Genomic DNA, 22556 nt, shown 5'->3' with positions numbered 1-22556 from the left:
CTTTGGATGTAGTATAACTGAAGGGTTAGTTGCTCAGTCCTGTCTGACTCTTTGTGATCCCATGGACTGTGCCTGCCAGGCTCCTCTGTCCATGGAATTCTCCTGGCAAGAATACTGGAGTAGGTTGCCATTCCCTTCTCCAGAGCATCTTCCCGACTGAGGGGTTGAACCCGGGTCTCCTGCATTGCAGGCTGATTCTTAACCATCTTCAGCCACCAGGGACTGAAGAGAAGTAGAAAGAGCAGAAGAAATGTGAGCCTAGGGAGCCTTCCTGGCCTTTCTCCTTCAGCATCAAATAGACCTTGTCCTGACATTGATGTGCTTCTTGGAGGAAAGGTGAGATGGATGTGTATTGCACATGTTTAGGGAGTGGGGAGGAAGCTCCAGACAGAGGGACAGATGCTGAGATGGACAGCTCATGCTCAGTGACCACACCACGGAGCCTGGGTCAGACAACCTCCTTTCACACCATGAGACCCTTCCAGTCCTCAGGTGTTAGTTGCTCAGTCATGTCAGACTCTCTGCGACCCCATGAACTGTAGCCCACCAGGCTCCTCTCTCCATGGGATTCTACAGGCAAGAATATGGAGTGGGTTGCCATGCCCTCCTACGGGGGATCTTCCTGACCCAGGGATAGAACTTGCATCTCTTACGTCTCCTGCATTGGCAGGCAGGTTCTTTACCACTAGTGCCACCTGGGAAGCCCTCAAAGCCTTTTTCATCCACACTCAGTAACAGTGCACAGCAGGTGCTAGCACTACTTTGCTTTACAGGAGAAACAGGCACAGAGGGTTGGTGTTCCTGCCTGAGCTTGCCCAACTGGGATCTGAGCTAGAGTGTGTCTACTCGCTCTTACTCCCTGGGCCTGCTACCTTTCTGCTCCCCACATCTCAGGTGGATAAATAGGAGTAGCCATCCCCTGTGGGGTCTTATCATGACTGCATGGACTCAGGGACAGTGACCAAAGTGGGCTGCAAGGGACTTTCTCAGTGGTCAAGTGGTTAAGACACCATGTTTCCACTGCAGAGGGCGGGGGCTCGATCCCTGCTTGGGGAAATAAGATCCCGCATGCCACAAGGCTATGGTTTTTCCAGTAGTCATGTACGGATGTGAGAGTTGGACTATAAAGAAAGCTGAGCATGGAAGAATTGATCCTTTTGAACTGCAGTGTTGGAGAAGACTCTTGAGAGTCCCTTGGACTGCAAGGAGATCCAACCAGTCCATCCTAAAGGACATCAGTCCTGAATGTTCATTGGAAGGACTGATGTTGAAGCTGAAACTCCAATACTTTGGCCACCTGATGCGAAGAGCTGACTCATTTGAAAAGACCCTGATGCTGGGAAAGATTGAGGGCAGGAGGAGAAGGGGATGACAGAGGGTGAGATGGTTGGATAGCATCACCGACTCAATGGACATGAGTCTGAGTAAACTCCGGGAGTTGGTGATGGACAGGGAGGCCTGACGTGCTGCAGTCCATGAGGTTGCAAAGAGCCGGACACGACTGAGCGACTGAACTAAACTGATGCCACAAGGTGTGGCCAAAAACTAGGGAAAAAGAAAGGGTAGGGGAGCGAGTCAGGCTGCTGGTTCTGTGACCCTGGCAGGTCATTGCACTGCTCTGTGCTCAGTTTCCCTGTCTGTATAGCATGTCACTGGGCTTCCCCAGTGGCTCAGTGGTAAAGAATCCACCTGCATTGCAGGAGCCACAGGAGACACAGGTTCGATCCCTGGATCAGGAAGATCCCCTGGAGGAGGGCATGGCAACCCACTCCAGTATTCTTGCCTGGAGAATCCCCATGGGCAGAGGAGCCTGGCAGGCTACAGTCCATGGGGTCACAGAGTAGGACACAACTGAAGCAACTTGGCATAGCATGCCACTCATGATTGTGGTGAGGATTCCATGGGATGATGCCTGGAAAGTGGTCAAGACACAGGACCCACAAGTGTCTCTGTGGCTGACAAGCACTTGGTCAGCCCTCTGTATGGGTCACCTATCCAGAGGGGTGGGTTGTATAGGCCAAGCTCCCAGCCAAACCAGGGGCCCCTCTTTGCCCCTTCCCTTCCATGAAGCATCTCTGAAGGCTGAATGCAGCCCACGTCTCAGGCTCCAGGACTGAAGAAGCAACCTGCCCCCGTCATTCTACCCCACCCGCCTCCCTCTATCCCCCTCTGCAGGGGGCTGCACGGCAGGGGGCTGTCCCTCAGTCAGCACCAATCAAATATGGAAAAGAGCCTGCAGCAGGCTGGGTGTATGTGTTTGATTCTTCCCTAACCAGGGCCTGGCCCCCACCTGGGCACCTCTGATTTCATTAGCATTCTGCCCAGCTTCCCTCCTCCTCCCACCAGACCCACCAAGGCCCCCTACTCAAAAAATCAGTACGGTGGAGTTTTTTGTTTTTTTTTTTTTCAGAGAGGAGGGGAGGGAGCCCCAGGTGGAGGAAGGGTAGCTGATTGTGAAGATGAATTCCAAACTTCCTGATGAGCAGGGACCTCTTTCTAAGCTGGCCCTACCAGGGAGGGAACCAAAGGGAGGGAGGTGCCATCTCAGATACATCCTACCCCCAAGCCCCTGGAACTTACACGAGCCCAATAGCACCTCCTTACAGTCTGCACCCTCTATACCTCACTCCCCTCACCCTAGTCCTGACCTGGAGAAGAGCCAACGCACAGGACCAGAGTCTAGAATCCATACTTAGGAGCCCCTGTCCCACCACAAACATCCCACCAGCCTCACTCTGTCACTTCCTGTCTTCGCATATGCTGTTCTCTCTGGCTGGAATACTTTCCCCACGAAGCCCGATCTAGTCTTCACCTCTCAGCTTAGGCACCACTTCCTGTAGGAATTCTCCTGTCACTACTCAGAAAGGCTCGTCTGCCTCCCCAGATGCTTCAGTAGCACAGCCTAAACTCGCTTGGACTACACCAGTGTTTCCATCTGTCCCTCTCCAGGGTTCTCTGTGTTGATAGCGGTGCCCACAAGGTAGGTGCTCAGGAAACACTGGATGGATAAATGAATGAATGGGTCACAGCCCATCTCAGTTTAGCCTTTAGGCTCACAATGCCTGAGGTCCAGGTGCTTTTCAAAATCTGATCTTTGGGACACCTGAAATACAGTTTCTTATTGGAGGCAATACGAGCAGAAGGGCAAGTAACAAATGGTTAATGACATGTGGACCGCGCAATGACTGCATGTCAGCTGGACACCCAAAGTCCACCTCACCCTTGGCTGTGTGTGGATGAAGTCTATTTGACCCGGAGTGATTGATGGTATGGGAGGGGGACACTGATACGTAAGGGGGCCCAGCAAGACTCTCGTGGGTAATACATGTGAAGCCCATGAAGCAGGGCTAGCGCTGTTTCGTGAACTCTACCTTGTGAATGTGCGCTCTGCTGTGTCCAGAAGCATCGCTTTGGAGGCAAGCTCCCTGCATTCCCGGTCCAAGGGGTTCGGTTGAAGTCCCACCCCCTACAGTCAGCACGCAGCTCCTCTGCGGCCGCTGTGATTGGCTCAGAGTTGGGCAGGGACCCGATGTGGCAGCAAGATTCAGACAGACTCTGGCTGCTCCATTGTTTAAGCCCGGGATCGAGTCGTGCCTGAAGTTCCACCCTGGATGTTTCAGTTTTGCACATTATCTTAGCTTTTCAAAGCCACTTGGGGCCAGTTTTCTATCCGTTGTAGGTGCCAATCCCTACTAGCATGCTGCCCAAACCCCACCTGGACACTGGCAGAACTAGTAGAGTGCCCCTCACACACATACTGGGGGAACCCCCACCCCCAAGTCTGCAGTGAGTACTGCACCGAGGGACTTGTGGGCCTGCGTTTAGAATACTCTCTCCTCTGCTCCCAGTCCCTCTCCTGCCTTGTTGGCTGTTCGTGGTTCCCTCTCCCGATTAATTTGGGATGTGTTCAGAGGGGCTCCCGTTAGCCACAGCCTTGGGCAGTGGGGACGCGAGAATGAGAGGGCTCTGGGCTGGCTGTGCAGTCGGGATGGTGACTTGTTTCTGAGCCCCAGATGCTCTGTGCTTCTCAACTTAGTCGCATTACCGACCTAGCAATTAATGGTCTGTAGAATCCATCCGCCTGCCAACGCAGGAGACTTAGGTTCGATCCCTGGGTCAAGAAGATCCCCTGGAGAAGGTAATGGCAACCCACTCCAGTATTCTTGATGGGAAAGCCCACAGACAGAGAAGCTTGGTGGGCTAGAGTCCATGGGATCACAAAATCGGACACGATTGAAGCGACTGAGCGCGCGCGCGCGCGCGCACACACACACACACACACACACACACACATACACACACAGGCACACTGTGCCATTATCAGTTAATTGACTGTCTCCTGTTACCTAGAAGCTCCTAGGGGCGATGGGCGATCTCTATGGTGCCCGCACAAAATACAGGCTCAAGAAATACATGCTGAGTAGAGGAGCCTCTGATAGCTTCTCTAAAGATGAGGGGTGAGCTTATACACTCTGGGGTTAGTGCGGGCCCCTTTAGGGAGATGATGCGTTAACTGCTATGAAGGGGGTCCCGGCAAAGGCTCCCGGTGGAGTGACTTCGGCCAAAGAAGGGACATTAAAGATGGTGCGGCAGGCATGGGCCCAACTGGAGGAGAAGGGGAACAATGCAGGCCATACTCAGAGGTCTCCATGCCAGAGATGGAAGCCCCTCCCCAGAGCTGCTCCTGCCCCGGCCCCTGTGTGCCCAAGATGGGGGAGGGAGGGGAGTGCTGAGTTCCCCAGGATGGACACAGCCGCTGCTGAGAGAAGGGTGGTCACACTGCCTGCACGCTCCCCACTCCATCTCACCCCAAACTTGCCAGAAGATGAGGGGAATAAACAAGCCCCACCCACACTGTCCACCCCAGGGTGGGGCTAGGGGTGGAGCAGCAAGGGAGCCATCGCCTTATATGGAGCTAGTTTGGGTTAGACAATTCCCATGCTCATGCTGGGGAGACGAGGGACCCTGGGGACCAGCAGCTGCCCGGGGTGTGGCTGGGTCCCCACACCCACGCTGTCTCCGGGACCGCCTGCGAGTTGCTAATAATAGCAATGGCGTCAAAGGTGACAGCAGCAGCTGGCCATGTGCCAGGACTACGTGCAAGGCTTCCTGTCTCTGGACCCTCACCATTCACTCGCCCTTATTCCCACTTGACAGATGAAGAAACTGAGGCTAGGAAAGGGTAAGCCCCAGGCCCAGGAAGTCAACTGGGGTCAGTCGGACTCGCTGGCCCCACTCTGGCCCTCCTCTCCCTAGGGCCCTTGGGTGCATTAGGAGGCCTCTGGCATACTGCTGACCCCCTGGAGCTGCTGCCCTCCTGCCAGAACCCAGGAGAAGGTGGGAAGAAGAAAGTGTGCATTGCAGAGGGCAGCCCCCTTTCCCAAGCTCTGCTGTTCCAGTTGGAAGTAAGCAGCAAAAACATTCGCCACAGTCCCCAAGAAGTTTCCTTGAACTGAACTCTCCAGAGGCCCACATTCTTCCGCGGGGGGCTCCAATCTGGCCCCTGGGTGCCACAGGGGACACGTCCCACCCGTGGCCTCAATGGAATGGGGCTCTTCCGGCTTGTCTCCCTCCCCGCTGATCAGGGCTCCATCCCACGCTGTCTGCCCTGTCCGCAGACCCACTGTTCACTTAGATTTCCATCTGGTTTTGGTTTTAGGGGGTGGAGGAAGGGGAGGGTTTAGGGAGAAGCTAAGAGCTGGCACCCGATGGAGGTTAACCCGCTGCATTTGCTTCTCTTCTTGGCGCCCCAAGCTCTGTGCGTTTCCCCCCTGCCATCCGCCTCCGCAAATCTCAGGGCTGCTTGATCATCACATAACCTGCTTCTGATGGATGGTTAGACATCAGAGCCCTGGGCAGAAAAAGGAGCCAGCATCAAGATCAGCTTTCTCAGCATTCCAAACACCATGTCTAAACCAGCTTAGCTCAAGCCAGAGATCAGCTGAGTGCAAGTGTGTGTGTGTGGGTGGGTGTGGGTGTGTGCACGCACACATGCAAGTTCTAGATGTGTGGTGAGAACCCATCTGTAATTCCCGAAGGAGCGTATCTGAGTATCTCAGTTTTCCTCCCCAAGCCATCTTATCCAGCGACCCTCTAGAAGTTGCAATTAATCTCTAATTTGCATTTTTAACCTCAAATGCCACATTATAAAAATAGTTGTGTTTTATAGACGGTATTTGTCATGAAATTATACATGGTTACAATTTATACCATGGAAAAGAAAGCAAGCTGCTCTTTCTGCACGGGGGAATGCCAGCCTGGGTCTGCAGCAAAGCCCCATCCTCCTAGAGAGGGGACCCCAGGTCACTGGGCAGAGCTGGGCAGAGGCAGAGGGCTCATGGTCCTGGGTGTGCACTGGATAACTTGACTCCTTTTTAGAAAGCATCATTAAAGAGCCAGCAGCTCCTGGGACCCAGAACTCTATTCCTGATCTCGACTCCTCTTCCTGCGGGGTCTTGGGAAACTTCTCCCGCCTTGGTTTTTCCATCTTTAAAAGGGGGTTTGACAGTCCTAAACTGGGTATCTGCTTCTTCCCAAGTGTCAGGGAGCATGAGAAAGAAAACAGAGAGATGTTTACTGCACGCCTCCTGGAGACCAGAGGTGAACCCCTGCCTGCTTGACTTCATCAACTCCACTGAACAGCCCAGGCCCCAGGTACCGGCATTGTGCCCATTTTGCAGATGAGGAATTTGAGGCTCAGAGAAATGAGGCCCTTTTCCAAGATCATCCGGGAAACAGGGGTGAGGTTGGAGCTGGAGTCCCACAGCTAAGCCAGGCAGCATGCCCTGCTTGAGAAGGTGGGGGACTCCCTGGGATATCGGGGCCAGCTCTCTGCTTCTATGCCTGGGTCATTGTCAAGCTGCATATGAACAACAGGAGCAGGCAGTCCCTGTCCCAGGATCCTGGCCGCCTGCCTGCCTGGGTCAAGGAGCAGTTCTGATTTCTTTCTGGCAATCCTCTGCCCGGCGCTCTCACCACTCTCATCCATCCCTTTTTAAACAAGCCAAGAAAGGCTGGGAGAGGTCGGAGTCAGCACAGCCCAGGGGCTCCAGGCCAGCAGGGGTGGGGAACACCACGAAGACAAGGGTCCAAGGCCTGGAGCCCCCATGGCCTCCATACACAGCCCATCTTTCTGGGTCTCCGCTTCCTCCTCTGGGAAATGGAGCCATAAGACTGCCTACCTCCTGGAGGATCTGGGAGAAATTAATGAGATTTACACAGAGGGCTGAGCACAGAGCAGGTGTGCAATAAATGGTCCTGACTGTCGGGGTCTCGGTGATGATGAAGGGGAACACACTCCAAGGCCACTCAGCGCACCCCAGTCATCCAGCCCCCGACTCAGCCACAAGCACCCCATACTCCCTCCACTCCTCCTGGGAGGCAGGGTTTGCAGTCAGCCTGGGCCTACCTTCCTCATCTTGTCAAGGAAACGGCCATCCCTGAAGCTCTGGTGTTGGGTCTGTGACAGGTGCAGTTGCCCCACTGATGGAGTGGCGAGCCCCACTCTGGGCAGGGGGACACCCTGCCTCGGGTTCTGCATGGCTCCTGGACCCACCCTTTCCTGACACGGGTTCTTGGATCTCAGAGAGAAGGTGTGCTGGGGCAGACAGACAGCGCTTGTGGTCTGCTCCTTTGGAGATGGGGTGCCCACGAGGCTCCGGGCAGCCAGGACACAAGAGGTGTTCCCAAGTTAGCCATTCACTTCCCAGATGACAGGAGACATACCAGGGTGCTCTGCGCACCCCCAGTACCCACAAGGGGCACAGAAAGCATTCCCACCCCTCCTAACACAAAAACTGCCAATCTTGAAGCAGGCCTTGCTCATTGGTCCTCTCAGTGGGACTCCCTCCCACTTCCTCTGCTCCTGGAAAAGCCCCTCTCTCTCTCTTCTGGTGTGCTGAACAACATGTGGAATCTTAGTTCCCCGACCAGGGACCGAACTTGTGAACCCTGCATTGGAAACATGGAGTCCTCTGTATCTGCTGTTCCTTCCATGTGGAGCACCCTTCCCAACTTCTTCTGGTTAACTTCACTCATCCTGTAGAGCCCTTCTGAGAATCCACTTCCTCCAGAACGCCTTCCCTGAACCTCCAGACCAGGTAGGTGACCCCACTATCTGTTCTCATCTCCTTTATAGCAGAGATCACACCTCTTTGTTTCTTGATGGGACCCCAGGATCCAACCCTCAGACTAGCACGGAGTAGTAGATGCTCAAGAAATATTTCTGGAAGGGAGGCTGGAGGGAAGCCTTCCCCATTTCCTCCCCTTGGAGCTCTGATCTGCCCCCAGCTTGAATCCACTGCAACAGCAATAGATTCCTTTAAACGACGACCCCACTTTCAGCCGCATTAGATCTTGGCCTTTTCTTTTTTCCCTCCCCGTGAAACCAGAGTAGTTCATTTTTACTTCTTGTCTCCAGCAATTTCCCACTTTGAGCTCTGACACTCTCCTCGCTTGGGGGTTTGGTGGCAGGGCAGCCGGCTCGGCAGGAGAGGCTGGCCTTCCAATTAGAACATGATGTCTCTCAGAAACTCGAGATTCCCAAAGGCTGGGGGCCCTCCCAAGCCGCCCCCAACTCCCACATCACAGCATAGCCCAGAAGCCCTCTGTCCTGGCAGTATGGGTCAGACTCTGCACAGGGATGTGTCCCCGGAAAAGCAGTATCTTAGCCACTGTGGAGCTTTGGGGTAAGAACCGAGGGAACCAGAGGGACAGTCCCTCCCTGGCAGGGGCTATGCTGATTCTAGCAAGAGGACACTACGGGGCTTCCCTGGGGGCTCAGCGGTAAAGAATCCGCCTGCCAAGAAAGGAGACACGGGTTCGATCCCTGAGTTGGGAAGATCCCACATGCTGCAGAGCAATGAAGACCTGAACACCGCAACTATCGAGACTGTGCTCTAGAGCCCGCAAAACTCAACTACTGAGCCCATGTGCTGCAACCACTGAAACCTGGCAGCCCTAGAGCCTGTGCTCTGCACAGAGAGAAGTCACCGCAATGAGAAGCCCGAGCACCGCAACTCGAGAAAAGCCCGAGCAGCAACGAAGACCCAGTGCAGCCAAAAACAAATATTTAAAAAGAGGACACTGTGGCTCTTGGGCCATCTGAAGGCTCAGCACAGAGTGGTCAGCGTTGAACCTGGGCTCTGGGGACCACAGTGTATTTCCTGGGTGACCTTGGGCAAGTCACTTGGCCCTTCTGAGCCTCAGTTTCCTCATCTATAGTGAAAGTCGCTCAGCCCCTTTGTGACGCCATGGACTGTAGCCCACCAGGCTCCTGTGTCCACGGGATTCTCCAGGCAAGAATACTGGAGTAGGTAGCTGTTCCCATCTCCAGGGGATCTTCCCAACTCAGGGATTGAACCTAGGCCTCCCGTATGGCAGGCAGATTCTTTAAGGTCTGAGCCACCAGGGATAATACCGCACCTGCCTCATAAGGCTGCTGAGAGAACTCAGCATGAGGCAGCTTGTGAAGTCCTGAGCTCGGGCCCAGACAGAGGTAAAGAACTGGGCATCAGGGTGCTCCTGCCTCTGCTCCACTCGCTGGTTAGGGACAAGCATGATCAACCTAGACAGTGAGTTAAAAAGCAGAGACAGCACTTTGCTGACAAAGGTCCGCATAGTCAAAGCTATGGTTCTCCCAGTACGGATGTGAGAGCTGGACCATAAAGAAGGCTGAGCATCAGAATTGATGCTTTTGAACTGTGGTGTTGGAGAAGGCTCTTGAGAGTCCCTTGGACTGCAAGGAGATCCAACCAGTCCATCTTAAAGGAGATCATTCCTGAATATTCATTGGAAGGACAGATGCTGAAGCTGAAATTCCAATACTTTTGCCTCCTGATGTGAAGAACTGACTCATTGGAAAAGATCCTGATGCTGGGGAAAGATTGAGGGCAGGAGGAGAAGGGGACGCCAGAGGATGAGATGGTTGGATGGCATCACTGACTCGATGGACATGAGTTTGAGCAAGTTCTGGGAGTTGGTGATGGACAGGGAAGCCTGGTGTGCTGAGGTACATGGGGTTGCAAAGAATCGGACACGACTGAGTGACTGAACGACTCATCTGTCCAGTGATGCCTCAAACAACAGGTGTGTGCACGCAATGAATGAATGAATCAGTTCAGTTCAGTCGAATGAGTAAGTGAATTAATGAATTACATCCAGTGTTCTGGGAACCAAATAGCAAGGTATCGCTTGGAAGGGGACTGGGAGGGATGGAGTTTCATATATAGTCTTTTAGGGGAAGGTTGGAGAAGGCAATGGCACCCCACTCCAGTACTCTTGCCTGGAAAACTCCATGGATGGAGGAGCCTGGTGGGCCGCAGTCCATGGGGTCGCTCAGAGTCGGACACGACTGAGGGACTTCACTTTCACTTTTCACTTTCATGCATTGGAGAAGGAAATGGCAACCCACTCCAGTGTTCTTGCCTGGAGAATCCCAGGGATGGGGGAGCCTGGTGGGCTGCCGTCTCTGGGCTCACACAGAGTTGGACACGACTGAAGCGACTTAGCAGCAGCAGCAGCAGCAGGGGAAGGTGGAAAGACCTGTTTTCTGTAGCCTCATCACGGGGGAAATAGGGAACAAAGGGCCAATTTCTCTTTTCTCCCATTTCTGGGACGTTTTCCTGGCCTTTCCTCCCTCGTCTGAGATGCACACCCCCGCCACCTGATTTGAGTTGTGAGAACCGTGCTTCAGGTCCTGGGGGAGGCAGCCACGTGTCCAGCCACGCGGGGAGGACCTTGCATCTTGAGGCATCTCTTGCTTCAAAGCCCACGGGGTTAGAGGTGGGGGGCGTGGAGGGGTGCTGGCCTCAGGGAGGGCAGGGCTGGGCTGTACTCTCTCAAAGGTGAGTCCGTCCTCTGCCATCCGCACAGACCAGGCATTCCCGAGGGCAAGGGGCACGGCAGATCCAGGTCTGAACATCCCCCTCACTTACTACATCCTCAGTTCATGCTTCATGGGGTCATGAAAAAGATGCAGACTCTGAGGCTCCAAACCTCGGCTCCTCCGCCCACCGTGGGCCCTTGGGTGAGTCACGCAACCGCTCAGAGCCTCAATTTCCCCAGCCGTCTTGAGAATGGCAGACCCCCCATATGACCTTCTCACGTGATCAGCTACTCTACTTCCATCACTTCCCTAAACCCTTAAGACCACCCTGCAAGGGGCACGATTCTCCTCCCCTTGACAAACACGCTCAGAGAGAAGATGACACTTGCCAAGGTCACACAGCTGGCCAAGCCCCAGCCCCGGCCCTTGAGTGGACGGCTGAGATGCCCTGTCCAGAAACTATCCCCTTGCAAAGAGACCCCTGGATTACTGGTTCTCTTCTGCAAGAGGAGAGGCCTGAAGACTGGGTTGGAGGAGGATGAGAAGGCAGAGAAGGAGGACCCCAGGTCCACAGGGTCCCGGAGGGGAGGCCCAGGAGGGAAGGGGAGGGGTGCCAGGGACTCCCAAGGGCCCTTGCCCACCTTGGGTGGGGGGCGGCCAGGGCCTGAGCCCTGGACGATGCCGGCTGCCCGCTGGCTGGACCGGCCGCCTGAGGCACCATCTTGAGAGCATTAGGGGCTGCTGTTCACAGATGTTTTCTGTTACATGTTATTTGTTAGTCTAATGAAAGGAGGTGCACGGGCTTTCAAGACCTCGGAGTTCTGCGGGGGTTTTATATGGGAGGCCCGCGCAGAGCTCTGGCGGCAAGAGGAGGCCGCGAGGCCCCTGCCAGGCGCGCCCGGCGGCTCCTGCTTTGATTCCGAGGTTTGCAGCCATCCGCGTGGTAATTCTAGCTCTGGTTAAATGTCATTTTTAATAACGCCATCTCTGGCATGTAAACGGCTGCGCCCGCGGCAACAGGGGCAGCTGGGAGGGGGAGGCTGGTGGCGGGGGGTGGGGGGGGTGGTGGAAGGACAGGCAGGGAGGGAGGCGGGATTGGGGACCAGTGGACAAAACCCTCAGGGGTGGTGGTCACCGTCCTGGGGGCATGGATGCCCTACCCTGCGGACCCTGCTGAGGAAAGCCTGCAGCGTTGTGAGGGGCAGAGAGGGTGGGGGGACAGGGAGGAGCAGGCCAGACAGGCCAGACAATGGGAGGGGGCTTTTCCAGTGACAAGTGATAGAGACCCCCCAGCTCAGGCTTCTGACCCCCACCCCCGACCCCGTCACCCTGGCAGCGAGAGGGAGTCAGAATGCTCGAGGGGAAGAGACAAGATCTTCCGCGTGGGAACGCCCCCTTCAGTCCAGCTCTTTGGGAGCCTTGGGCTGGCACCCAGTGGGTGCCCGCTGAGTGCTGGGAGGTGCTCAACAGTGATTGTGCTCCCCTAGACCCAGCTGTGCGGCTTCCAGTGCAGTCAGGTCTCTGGGGAGGCGGAGGCTGGGCTGGGCCTTAGAGGAGCAAACACCGCCCCCCACACACATACTGGCCCCTTCTAGATGCTTCCAAACGATGCCAGTCTTCCCTGGCGGCTCCAGTGGGCCTCTCCATCCTCTCACGAGAGGACCATTATCCCTGCAGGCAAACAGGAGGACGACAGAGGGGCAGAGTTAACCCTGGAAGGAGCTTCCGAGAGCACAGCGGTGCACACGCTGTGATGCCTATAAAAATGACTAGCTGTTGTTTAGTCGCTCAGTCGTGTCCGACTCTTTGCGACTCCATGGACTATAGCCCTGCCAGGCTCCTCTGTCCATGGGATTCCCGAGGCAAGAATCCTGCAGTGGGTTGCCATGCCCTCCTCCAGGGGTTCTTCCTGACCCAGGAACAGAACCCAAGTCTCCCGCATTGGCAGGCAGATTCTTTATCATCGAGCCACCTGGGTAGCCCCCAAAATGACTGGGACTGTGCCAAACGCAGAGGCCCAGGTCCAGGCTCCAGAGGGTTTCCTTCCATAGGCCGGGACATGGGAACATGCATTTCACCTGCTCCCAGGGTGATTCGAATGCAGTGATTCCTGGGCCCAGGTGTTGACAAACAGAAGGTCCGACTCCCTCACCAGGGGACACTGAGGCACACAGAGTCAGGGAGTGTCCCAAGCTGTAAGGCTGGGCAGGTCCTGGTTCCTGACTCTTAGTCCTCCTCCTCCCGCCTCCAGGGCAGCCACAGCACAGGTGACACGCCCTTGCCTCGTCATCTCAGCTCTGGGTGGAAAAGCCTATGGGGAAGCTTCCAGGTCTTGTAGCCCCTGGGCATCCCGCTCTCACTGCCCTGACCTCCCCCCAACCCGGAACCTTCTCCAAAGACCACAATGCCCCCAGCATCCCCCACCACCCATCCTCAGGCCGCCAGGTCCCAGCTTCTGGACTCCTCTGCAACTCATCGCCCCAGCATCCTTCCAAGGTCCCCACTGCCCATGCCCTGGCTGCACCTCCCAAGCACAAGAAAGCGGAAAGGATCACAAAGAGGGACCCAAAGTAATGTCTTCCAGAGCCGGCTTCACTTTTAGGACGCAATAAAAAACATCATGAGCCGTAAAGGGCCCCAGGTGGACGGCGTCCTGTCATCACGGGGGCCCCTCGGAGCCGGGCTGGGAGCAAGCGGCTTCCCACATGTGGAAGGGACACGGGGCGAGGGGCCTGGCTGGCAGGGTCGGGGGGCCCAGCCCGAGCATCAGGGTCACGTATTCAGTGACCTTCATTCCCAGGACACCTGGAGATTCCCTGGCTCCCGGGGAGGCATGGCCTCTCGCTAGCAGCAGCTCGGCTCCCTCTGGGCGGGGAACACCCTGCCCCCTTGCCCCTGGGGGCTGCTGGGCACCCCCATCTCCCTGCGTCTGCTCAGCATGGGCGCCTGCCGAGACCACTTTTCCCAACTCTGTCTAAACAGGAAGCTCCCACAGTGCCTTTCTACTCACCACCTCGCAAAAGGCACTTAACCCCTGGCCCTGTCCAGGCGCAATCTGGCTGCAATCTGGCTGCTGGTCTGTCCACCAGCGGCCTGCGGCCACCCTGGCCGTCAAGAGCCTGGACCTGATCATCTGGGCCAGGCTGGAGCCTTCGGGACAGGGGTGTGAGGGTGGGTGTGGGTGCAAGTGTGTGTGTGTGTGTGTGTGTGTGTGTGTGTGAGAGAGAGCGTATGTGTGTGGGAGTGAGTGAGCAGGTGTGTGTGTGGTGGTCGTGTGTGTTGGGGCGGATGGTGTGTGTCCCTGTGTCCGTGTCTGGGAAAGCCACCATGTGGCTCCCAAACGCCAGCCAGCGTTATCACCGACCCACCGCAAAATGAGGAAAACAGGGGCAACTTGCAAGCTTTCTGGTTAAGTAAGTCTGTTTTAAGGACCATTCTCGACTCTGAGATGAAGATGCTGAGAGGTGCTCGCTTGGATAAAAGGATGGGGGCAACAAGATGACAGTTGTTGTCAGTAAATGGCTTTTCTTGGCCACTTAAAAATGTGTTTCAGTTTATCTTTAATTTTTTGGCCATGCCACCTGGCATCCCATCTGGGGACTGAACTCGCGCTCCCTGCCGTGGAAGCATGGAGTCGTAACCCCTGGAAGGCCAGGGAAGCCCCTCTTGGCAACTTCTAAAACTGCCCCACTCTATGCCAGTTCTTCGAAGTGCCTGGAAATTCTCACCGGGGCTTGAGATCTGAAAGTCTAAGCAGCTGGTAGGAGCTCAAGGCGACACACATAGTGGGTGATCGGAAAATAATTGCTGAATGCAGTGAGTGAGTGAGTGAATGAGTGAATATGGGAGCAGGCGGTAGACAAGAAAAGAAGTCCTACTGATGGTCCTCAGTCAGGGACCCTCCACAGCTCTCCCCTGTCCATGAGGCCATTCTGGATGTTTCCGGGCAGGACTTCCACTCACTCTTACATCTTCCAAGCCACCCCTCCCCGCTACAAGCCAGACAGTCCCCATGCTGCCAGGCCTGACCCACCTCACCCCCACCCCCAACCCCGGGACCCAGGTCACACTGCTGAGAATGTGGAAAAGACCCCTCCCCTGGCTGCCTCGTGGTCCCCTGAACACAGCCTACGCCAGCCTGGGAGTGGACATCCCTGGTCAGAGCACCCAGCATTCTGGGGGCTCCAGGAGTGGCTTTGGCCAGCAGTGGAGGGCAGGGGTTTGGGAACAGGCCTGGGCTGGAATCCCATATTCATTTGTGTGACCTTGGCAACCACTCAGCTTCTCTGAGCCTGTTTCTCTCTCCATAAAATGGGTATAATAAAAGGACCCACTTCTGGTTGGTGTGAAGACAATGAAGGGTGAAGCACGGGGGTGCCCTGGCCAGCAAACAGTAACCGGTCACCCTCACCACGTACCATCAAAGGCACCTGCCTTCCCCTCCACTCCCACGGCCTCTGGCCCCAGGGTGCCACCCTGGTCAGGTTCCAACGCCGAAGCTCCGTTTGTAGGATGTGTTCAGGGCAGCACTGGCGCCTTAAATCAGTCCCAAGTTTCACTCTCACCTGAGATTAGCCCCTGCCCTTTGGATCTGGCACACCAGGAAGGCCTCCCAAGTTTTGCCTTGTTCAGGCCGACCTCACATCCCTGCCCAGGACAAGACACTGGGAACCCTTCCTCCCTGCCTCTATCCACTTAGAAACCTAACACGGCTGAGGGTCATCCCAGTGCCCCCACTCCGTGCCAGACCTCAGGACCTCCCTGACCGCTTTGATCCTCAAACAAACCTCAGTCTCCCCAGCAACCAGGTAGGGCTTCCCCTGCCCCACCCCTCCAGCCCAAACACTCGCTGTGCAGGAGAGAGAGGCCTGGACAAAACAAAGCCCCCCCACCTCCCCAGCCAGGAGACCTCAGGCAGGTTACTTTGCCTCTCTGGGTTGCCCCCATAATAGGAATGGCAACCACTAGCCCAGCCTGACTCATAGTGAGCATCGCCATGAGCTGTAAAGGAGGCCCTTTATTGAGCACCTACTATGCTCCGGGCATGGTCTTCCACACCCTATAAGGGACATCACTGTCCACCATCCCCATTTCACAGATAGCAACACTGAGCCTCAGGGAGCTTCCTGGGCCTCAAGGGGGCCAGCAGGGATTATCACTACTGCTGCAAAGTCACTTTTCTGGAGTCTTCTGGAAGGGAACAGTGGAAGCTCCTGCCCTGTTGAGCTTCTGTTCACAGGGAAGGACCCTTGTGGGAGTGTCCGGTGGTCCCAGGCCCCCATGCCAGGCTTGCAAGCTCCACTCAGATGATCTATTAAATAGAGCAGCAAGACCACCCTGGAACTATGGACAGTGCACGAACTAGCCAGAGTCCTCCCTGCTGACAAAAAGCCCGAGATGCAGATCACTGGCCCCTCCTACCAGGTGTCCAGCCATTCTGAGACTGAATGCCCTGGGCTCTCAGCTCTACACCTGGTTCCTACACCTGGTTCCTCAGCTCTCATCACTCCTGTCTCCCTGCTCCTGGGCATGTGCTGAGGGAGGCTCTCACCTGTCTGGGGGGTCCAGGCTCAGCCAGGACCCAGGCCTCAGAGACGCCACCTCCCTGGGGAGATGGGCCCATCCCAGGGCAATTTCTCAGCCCAGAACGAATCATGGAGGAGAGACAGGAGGTGCCCCACAGACACCTGCGTGCTGCTTCCCATCCTTCAGGTTGGGGCCTGGAGGTCACACACGAAGAGGCGAGCCAAAGCCAGAGCTGGACCCGGGTGTCCTGACCGCCCTCTTCCCGGGCTCATTCACAGTGGATCGCTGTCTCCCCACCCGTGCCCCCCAGAGGAAATGGATGGAGGGAAAGGAAGGAAGGGGAGGAAGCAAAGCAGGCTTGTCTTTAAAAGGTCGGTTCTGAAGAAACACTTTTGTCTTTATCGCCTACCAGCCCTGCCCCTGTCTCGCAATCTGGCACCTGGTACCACCCCCATCTCCCTTCTCCACGGCCCCAGAGGCTGCCGCTGCCACCTTTCAGAGCCAGTTAGAGGGAGGCTGGCTAAAAAGTCAGATGTGGAAAACAGTACGGCAGTTCTCAAAAAACTCAACATAGAATTCCACTCCTGGCCCCTCAAAGAACTGAAAGCAGGGGCCACACCCGTGTTCCCAGCAGGATCATTCACAATCGCCCGACGGCAGAAGCAACCCGAGTGTCCACCAACGGGGATATGGGGAAATCAAATGTGAACTATTTGCAACACGGTGGGATACTGCTCAACCTTAAAAAGGAAGGAAATTCTAACACCTGCTACGTGACGTACACATCGTGAGAACGTCATGCTAAGTGCAATAAGCCAGGCAACGGAAGGACAGGCACCGTAGGATTCCACATCTATGAGGTCCCGAGGGTTGTCTAATTCATAGACAGAACTTAGTGGTTGCCAAGGGCTGGGGGAGGGGGGATGGGGAGTTAGTGCTCAATGGGGGGCAAAGTTTCAGCTGGGGAAGACGGAAAACGTTTAGGAGCTAGACGGTGGGGATGATGGTACAAGGATGCGAATGAACTTCACGCCGTCCAACTTGACGCTTCAAAACGACTGAAACGGTAAACGACGGTAGATGGTTTACTAGAAAAATCCAAAAATGAAAGGCCAGCTGGCCCATCTCTCAAACTCAGTGGTCCCTTCAGGCCTCCCGCTCAGATACTTGGCCTTGCCTGCCACCATTGGCAAAGGGGAGAGGGACATGCCACCCAAGCCAGCCGTGCCCGTGGCTTCCTTCTGCCCATCAACAGAGGTGACTCAGAGAACAGCTCCGTGGGGGTAGCCCAAACTCCGTGGGGCCCAGGGCCCCAGCCCACCCCAGCTCAGCCTGTGCCCTCAGGCTCCAAGGGCCCCACTTGAATCTCTGAGAAGGGAACCCACTGGGTTCGGGCATTTTTCCTAAACAGGTCGCGGCCCCAGTGGGGCCAGGCAGCCTCGCTGGGTTGCGGGCTTCATCCCTGCCTGGCTCCAGGGGTTTCGTTTATTTTCAGTGCATCCGCATTCCTGATTCCGCCCTGCCCACAGGAGGGAATGTTTTAAGGAAAATCTCAGTTATTAATGTGGTTTCTTTTGTTGTAAGTCACTGCGAAGGCAGCAAACGAGAGTTTATTTTCCTAACGTGCTTGGCATAGCTTGGCGCCCCGGCCCAGACCTCAGCGTTTGACTTGGGAGGAACCCGAGACCCTGGTTTGCTCTGAGTCACCGGCGAAGCCACAGCCTTCCTGGTCAGTTCCAGGGGGGAGCCTGGTCCAGGGAAATCATTGGCAAGAATAGGCTAGATGTACTGATGACTTTGTGAAACGAAAGACTGAAAAATCTATTCAAAAATTTTTGAGACTGCTAACCAGACAGGTTGAAAATACATCAATTTTCTAACTCATTGGTTTCCCCATTAACCTTTATTTTTCTAATAAGGGTCACCCCATCTCTTTACGGGCTTCCCAGGCGGCACAGTGGTGAAGAATTCGCCTGACAATGTAGGAGATGCAGGTTCGATCCCTGGGTGGGGAAGATCCCCTGGAAGAGGAAATGGCAACCTGCTCCAGTATCCTTGTCTGGAGAATCCTGTGGACAGAGGAGCCTGGCGGGCTATAGTCCATGGGTCTGAAGAGAGTCAGACCCAACTAAGCGACTGAGCATGCACGCACCTCTATTCGGTTTCAGTCGCTGCCTTTGGATCTGGAAACAGCTCCAGAAGCCACAAGAAAAACCTACTTCCAAGCGTGTCCAAATCCTCAGCGAGGGGCCAGAACTGGAGGATGAAACCTCAGCCTAGGGCCCACAGATGCTGGCCTGGGGACCAGAGTCCCAGCACCCTGAGGTTTGGCTGCCCGCTTATTAAAGGGGCCCAGTGACGCAGGCTGGGCTCATGAGGATGGGGACGAAAGGTCCCTTCTCCTCCACCTTTGGAGACTCCATGAGTTGGGAATCCAGCCGCAGTAGGAGGGGGCACCTGCTAGAAAGAGGAAGTAGGGGAGCAGGGCAGGGTGCCAGTCTCTCTATCCACCTTCCTGCTCGGGGGCCCGGACCCCTGAGCAAGCCAAGGGATTCTCTCTCCTAGGCCTGGGGGCTGCCCCAGAACACCCCCAGCTCTGCCCCCCTGCCGCCTGGCAGCGGGCACCACTGGAATGCACCCAATTGGCCTTGGGGAGCTGCTTGACTCGACATAAAACATTTGGGTTTCATGGCCTAGAGATTTGTTTTCAGTCTAAGGAATGAGTATAGGGTTACCTCCTTTTAATTTTGCCAAGTAAGGACATTAAAATAAACCCATCTCCAGACATTATCCCTGTTTCATAAAAGAAAGTGCCTTTTAACACCAAAAGTGAGCTAGGAAAGACGCAATCTCAGAGAATTCTTTAAGCTAGGTTTTTGAGCTTCAGGAACTCTCTGTAGTGTCCACATTGGGCTTCCGTTTGTCTGTTGAGGTCTGGAGAAAATGTCCCCAAGGGCCGAGGGCCGGGAGGATGGAGCTGAGGTCTAGAGGGTGGGGGCTTCTTGAGCCTGGCCCTGATTCTGCCTGGGGCCCCCAGTCCCTCACAGTGATGGAAGGAGATGTCCACCTCTGGGGGGCAGACTGGCCACTGCCCTCGGCCCTGTCCCACCAGAGCCCACACACGGGGGTCCTCTGTCCCCAGTGCCTGGGAATTCCCCATGTGCAGAAGAGAAAGGGCTCCCGGGCCCTCAGTGGGGGAGACGCGATCCCGGGGGGTTGCTGGGAAGGCCTGGGGGCTTGGGGGCTGCCAGAGGCCCTGGCCGAGCACTTGTGACCCCAGCTATTCTGGGACTCCCCCAGAAAAGCCCCCCACTTGGAGCCCTTTTAGGCTGTGAGCAGGAGAAGCAGGGCCATCTCCTGTCCATCCCCACGGCCACGGCCAGGACTTGAGGACAAAGCCCGCCTGGCCTCCTTCCTTCTCTCTCCACCCCACCTGTACTCCTTCCTTTTCCTTTCCTGCCTTTCTTCAATTTGCTCCTCTTTCTGTCCCCAGCCCCCAGGGGTCCCCCATGCCTCAGGGGAAACTCGGAGACCTCCCCTCTGCCCTGCTGGGAAGCTGGCTCAGAGCCAGCAGGAGACCCGACGGCCACAAACAACCAGCCGGCAGGACCCACCCGACACCAGGAAAGGGCACTCCACTTTTCTCTTGGCCCAAACCAGACACCATCCATCCTTCCACCAGGGAAACCCCAGCTCCCAGGAGGGGGTCAGCCTGATTCCTGATCCCCTGGGTGGGTGAACAGAGGCCAGAGGGGCTGGCGAGAGGTGGATGGACACCACTGGGAAGGACTTGGAGGCCATGGCATGCGGCTGGCGCCAGGCGGGCATGGCATGACATGTCTGAGACGCATCATGACAGTCAGATGTGTGTCGGCTGTACCTCTCGGGTACACCCAGGCTCCTGGACAAGGCTTCCGACAAGGCTGATGACACCTCACCTTTTCCTGCACCTTCTCTCATCTGAAAAGTGGGGTACGCAGCCACCCTGGGCTCCTTGCAGACCCCGGAGGCTGGTGCAGGAAGTTGGGGACCCCAGGGACAGATGGGAATGCTTCTGGAGTCAAGTGGGTGACTCTTAATGGGCCTAGAGTCTCCAGCAGGTCTGCCAGCTCCCCAGAGCTAGGAGAGCCAGGAGTGGTCTCAGAGGACCCCCACACTCCTTTCCAGGGGTGAGCTATGTGGACTCCAGCCCTCCCCCTCTCTCCAGCAAACTCTCCCCGGCCAGGATCTTTGCTTTATCTTCATCTTCTCCTCTTCCAGCCACTCCCCCCTTCTTACCAAGGGCTCAAGACCCTGCAGTCCTCTGTGACTTTTTGACAAAAAAAAAAAAAAAAAGCCACTTGGGTGGGTTGTTTGTTTTTAAAGCCCCTTCCTGATGACCTTTAACCTCGGCAGGGTAAGAGAGGCCTAGGGGCTTTTCAGGGCTGGGCCGCTCCCCCTAGGGAGCTGCTAGCAGCGGGGGCAAACTGGAGGGGGAGGGCAGCATCGATACCCTAGCCAGGGCACCCTTCTTAGAAAAGCCTAGCAGGGTGTCCTGGAAGAGAGCGGGGCAGAGTTGGAGACCCAGCTGTGCGACTAGGTCTCTTCGCCCCGCTCGGAAGCCTCAGTTTCCCCAGCAATAATCGCACCCACTTCTCCCAGGCTGTTTGGGAGTGGGGGGATCAAGGGGTACCACCCGGGGCAGGGCACAGGGCAGCACAGCGCCCTGTTCTCCCAACGACTGGAGGTGGATCTGGCCTCCCCCAGCCGACAGCTCCCGTCCCGTCCATCGCGGACATACAACTTCAGCGAGGGCGGCGGCGGCGGCGGCGGCGGGGGCCACGCCAGCCGCTCGGGAGGCGGCGCCCAGCGCCCGCACCCCCGGAGGTCCCGCCGCGACTTCTCCTTCCCAGGCCGGGCTCCGGCAGAGCCAGAGTCCCCGCTTCCGTCGCCGGTCCCGCGCTCGCCCCTTCGGGCCCACGAGCCTCTGGCCCCGCATCCCCGGCCCCGGCCCCGCGCACTCACCGTCCTGCGGCGCCGCCTCGCTGCCGCTGCTGCCCCCGGACGGCTCGCGCGCCGCGCCCTCCCGCGCCTCGGCCCTGGGCGCGGGGCGCGCCGCCAGCCGCCCGGCCGCCGCCACCTCCTCCAGGTCCAGGAGGTGGCTGACCGTGAAGTTCTTGCGCGCCTGGGCGCAGTCGCCCGGCCCCAGCGCGGGCGGCGGCGGCGGCGGCCCCGGGCCTAGCGCCGGCTTGTCCGGGGCGAAGGCGGGGCCGGCCGCGCTGTCCATGCCCGCGGGCCGCCCCGGGGTCGCCGGCGGCGGTGGTGGGCGCGGGTCCGAGGCGCGGGTGGCAGGCGCGGGTCGGAGCGAGCGCGCCCCGGCCGCCCCGCGCTCGGCCCCGCTCCCGGCCGCCTCTTGGCTCCGCGGCCCGCCCGGCGCTGACGTCGGGGGAAACCAACTTTCTTCCCTCCCCTTCTCTGCCGCCTCGCTCGCTCCCAAGTTGCTCCGACGCGAGCTCCTCCGGCCACACGCCCCTTCTTGAAGCAGACCTCGCCCCCTGCCTCTCCTCCTCCCCCTTCTCCTCGCCTCGCCCGCCCCCACCGCTCCGACTGCGGGAGGGAGGGGGTCCCGCGCCAGGCCGGCTGGAGGCTGGGGGCGGGGAGGGGGGAGAAGATAGTGGTGTCCTTCTTTCAGCGTCCCCACCCGCATTTGGAGGAATGGGAAAGTTCAGTGTTTGGGTATGTGTCTGTCTTTTTTTTTTTTTTTTTTAATCCCCCAACAAGTGTCTGGAGAGGTGACAGTGGAGGGATTAGCAGCCCCGCTTCCATTTACAAATTCCTCCGCAGGGGACTGGGGGAGCGACTCTGGGGGAGACGGATTCCACGGAAGATCTGAAACCTCCCAACCCACCTTTACCCCCATGCGCCCTAATGCTGCCGTCCCTGCCCAGACGGAGGAGAGTCCTGGGTCCGCCTGGTTCATACCACCTCGCGCCAGGGTCTCTGCCCCAGAAGGCAGTACATCATCAAGCCTCTGGGGGTGTACCATCCCCCTAGCCCACCTCGGGGATAGTCCAGGCCCTCCCCAAGGAAAACCAAAGCAAGAGGAAGGAGGTTCCTCCCCTGCCCCCCTCCCCAGAATTCCTAGTTTACACACGGAAGATGGATAGATAGCCAGACGACAGCCAGACTGACAGATGGGTGACAGAGAGTGAGAGAGAGGCCTGCC

General features: G+C 56.9%; 1 protein-coding gene across 1 annotated transcript in view; it reads right to left on the bottom strand.

Moving 5' to 3' along the window:
• Positions 1-21854, bottom strand: part of PRRX2 (paired related homeobox 2) — a 51524-nt gene extending 29670 nt beyond the window's left edge. The window contains exon 1 of the mRNA XM_061433800.1: positions 21356-21854. Coding sequence (XP_061289784.1) covers positions 21356-21617 — 262 coding nt within the window. The 5' untranslated portion in view covers positions 21618-21854. The remainder of the gene's footprint in view (positions 1-21355) is intronic.
• Between the last annotated feature and the right edge of the window lie 702 nt (positions 21855-22556).

This window comes from Bos javanicus, chromosome 11 (genome assembly GCF_032452875.1).
Source record: "Bos javanicus breed banteng chromosome 11, ARS-OSU_banteng_1.0, whole genome shotgun sequence".
Lineage (NCBI taxonomy): Eukaryota > Metazoa > Chordata > Mammalia > Artiodactyla > Bovidae > Bos > Bos javanicus.
This window is presented reverse-complemented; position numbering and strand designations above follow the sequence as displayed.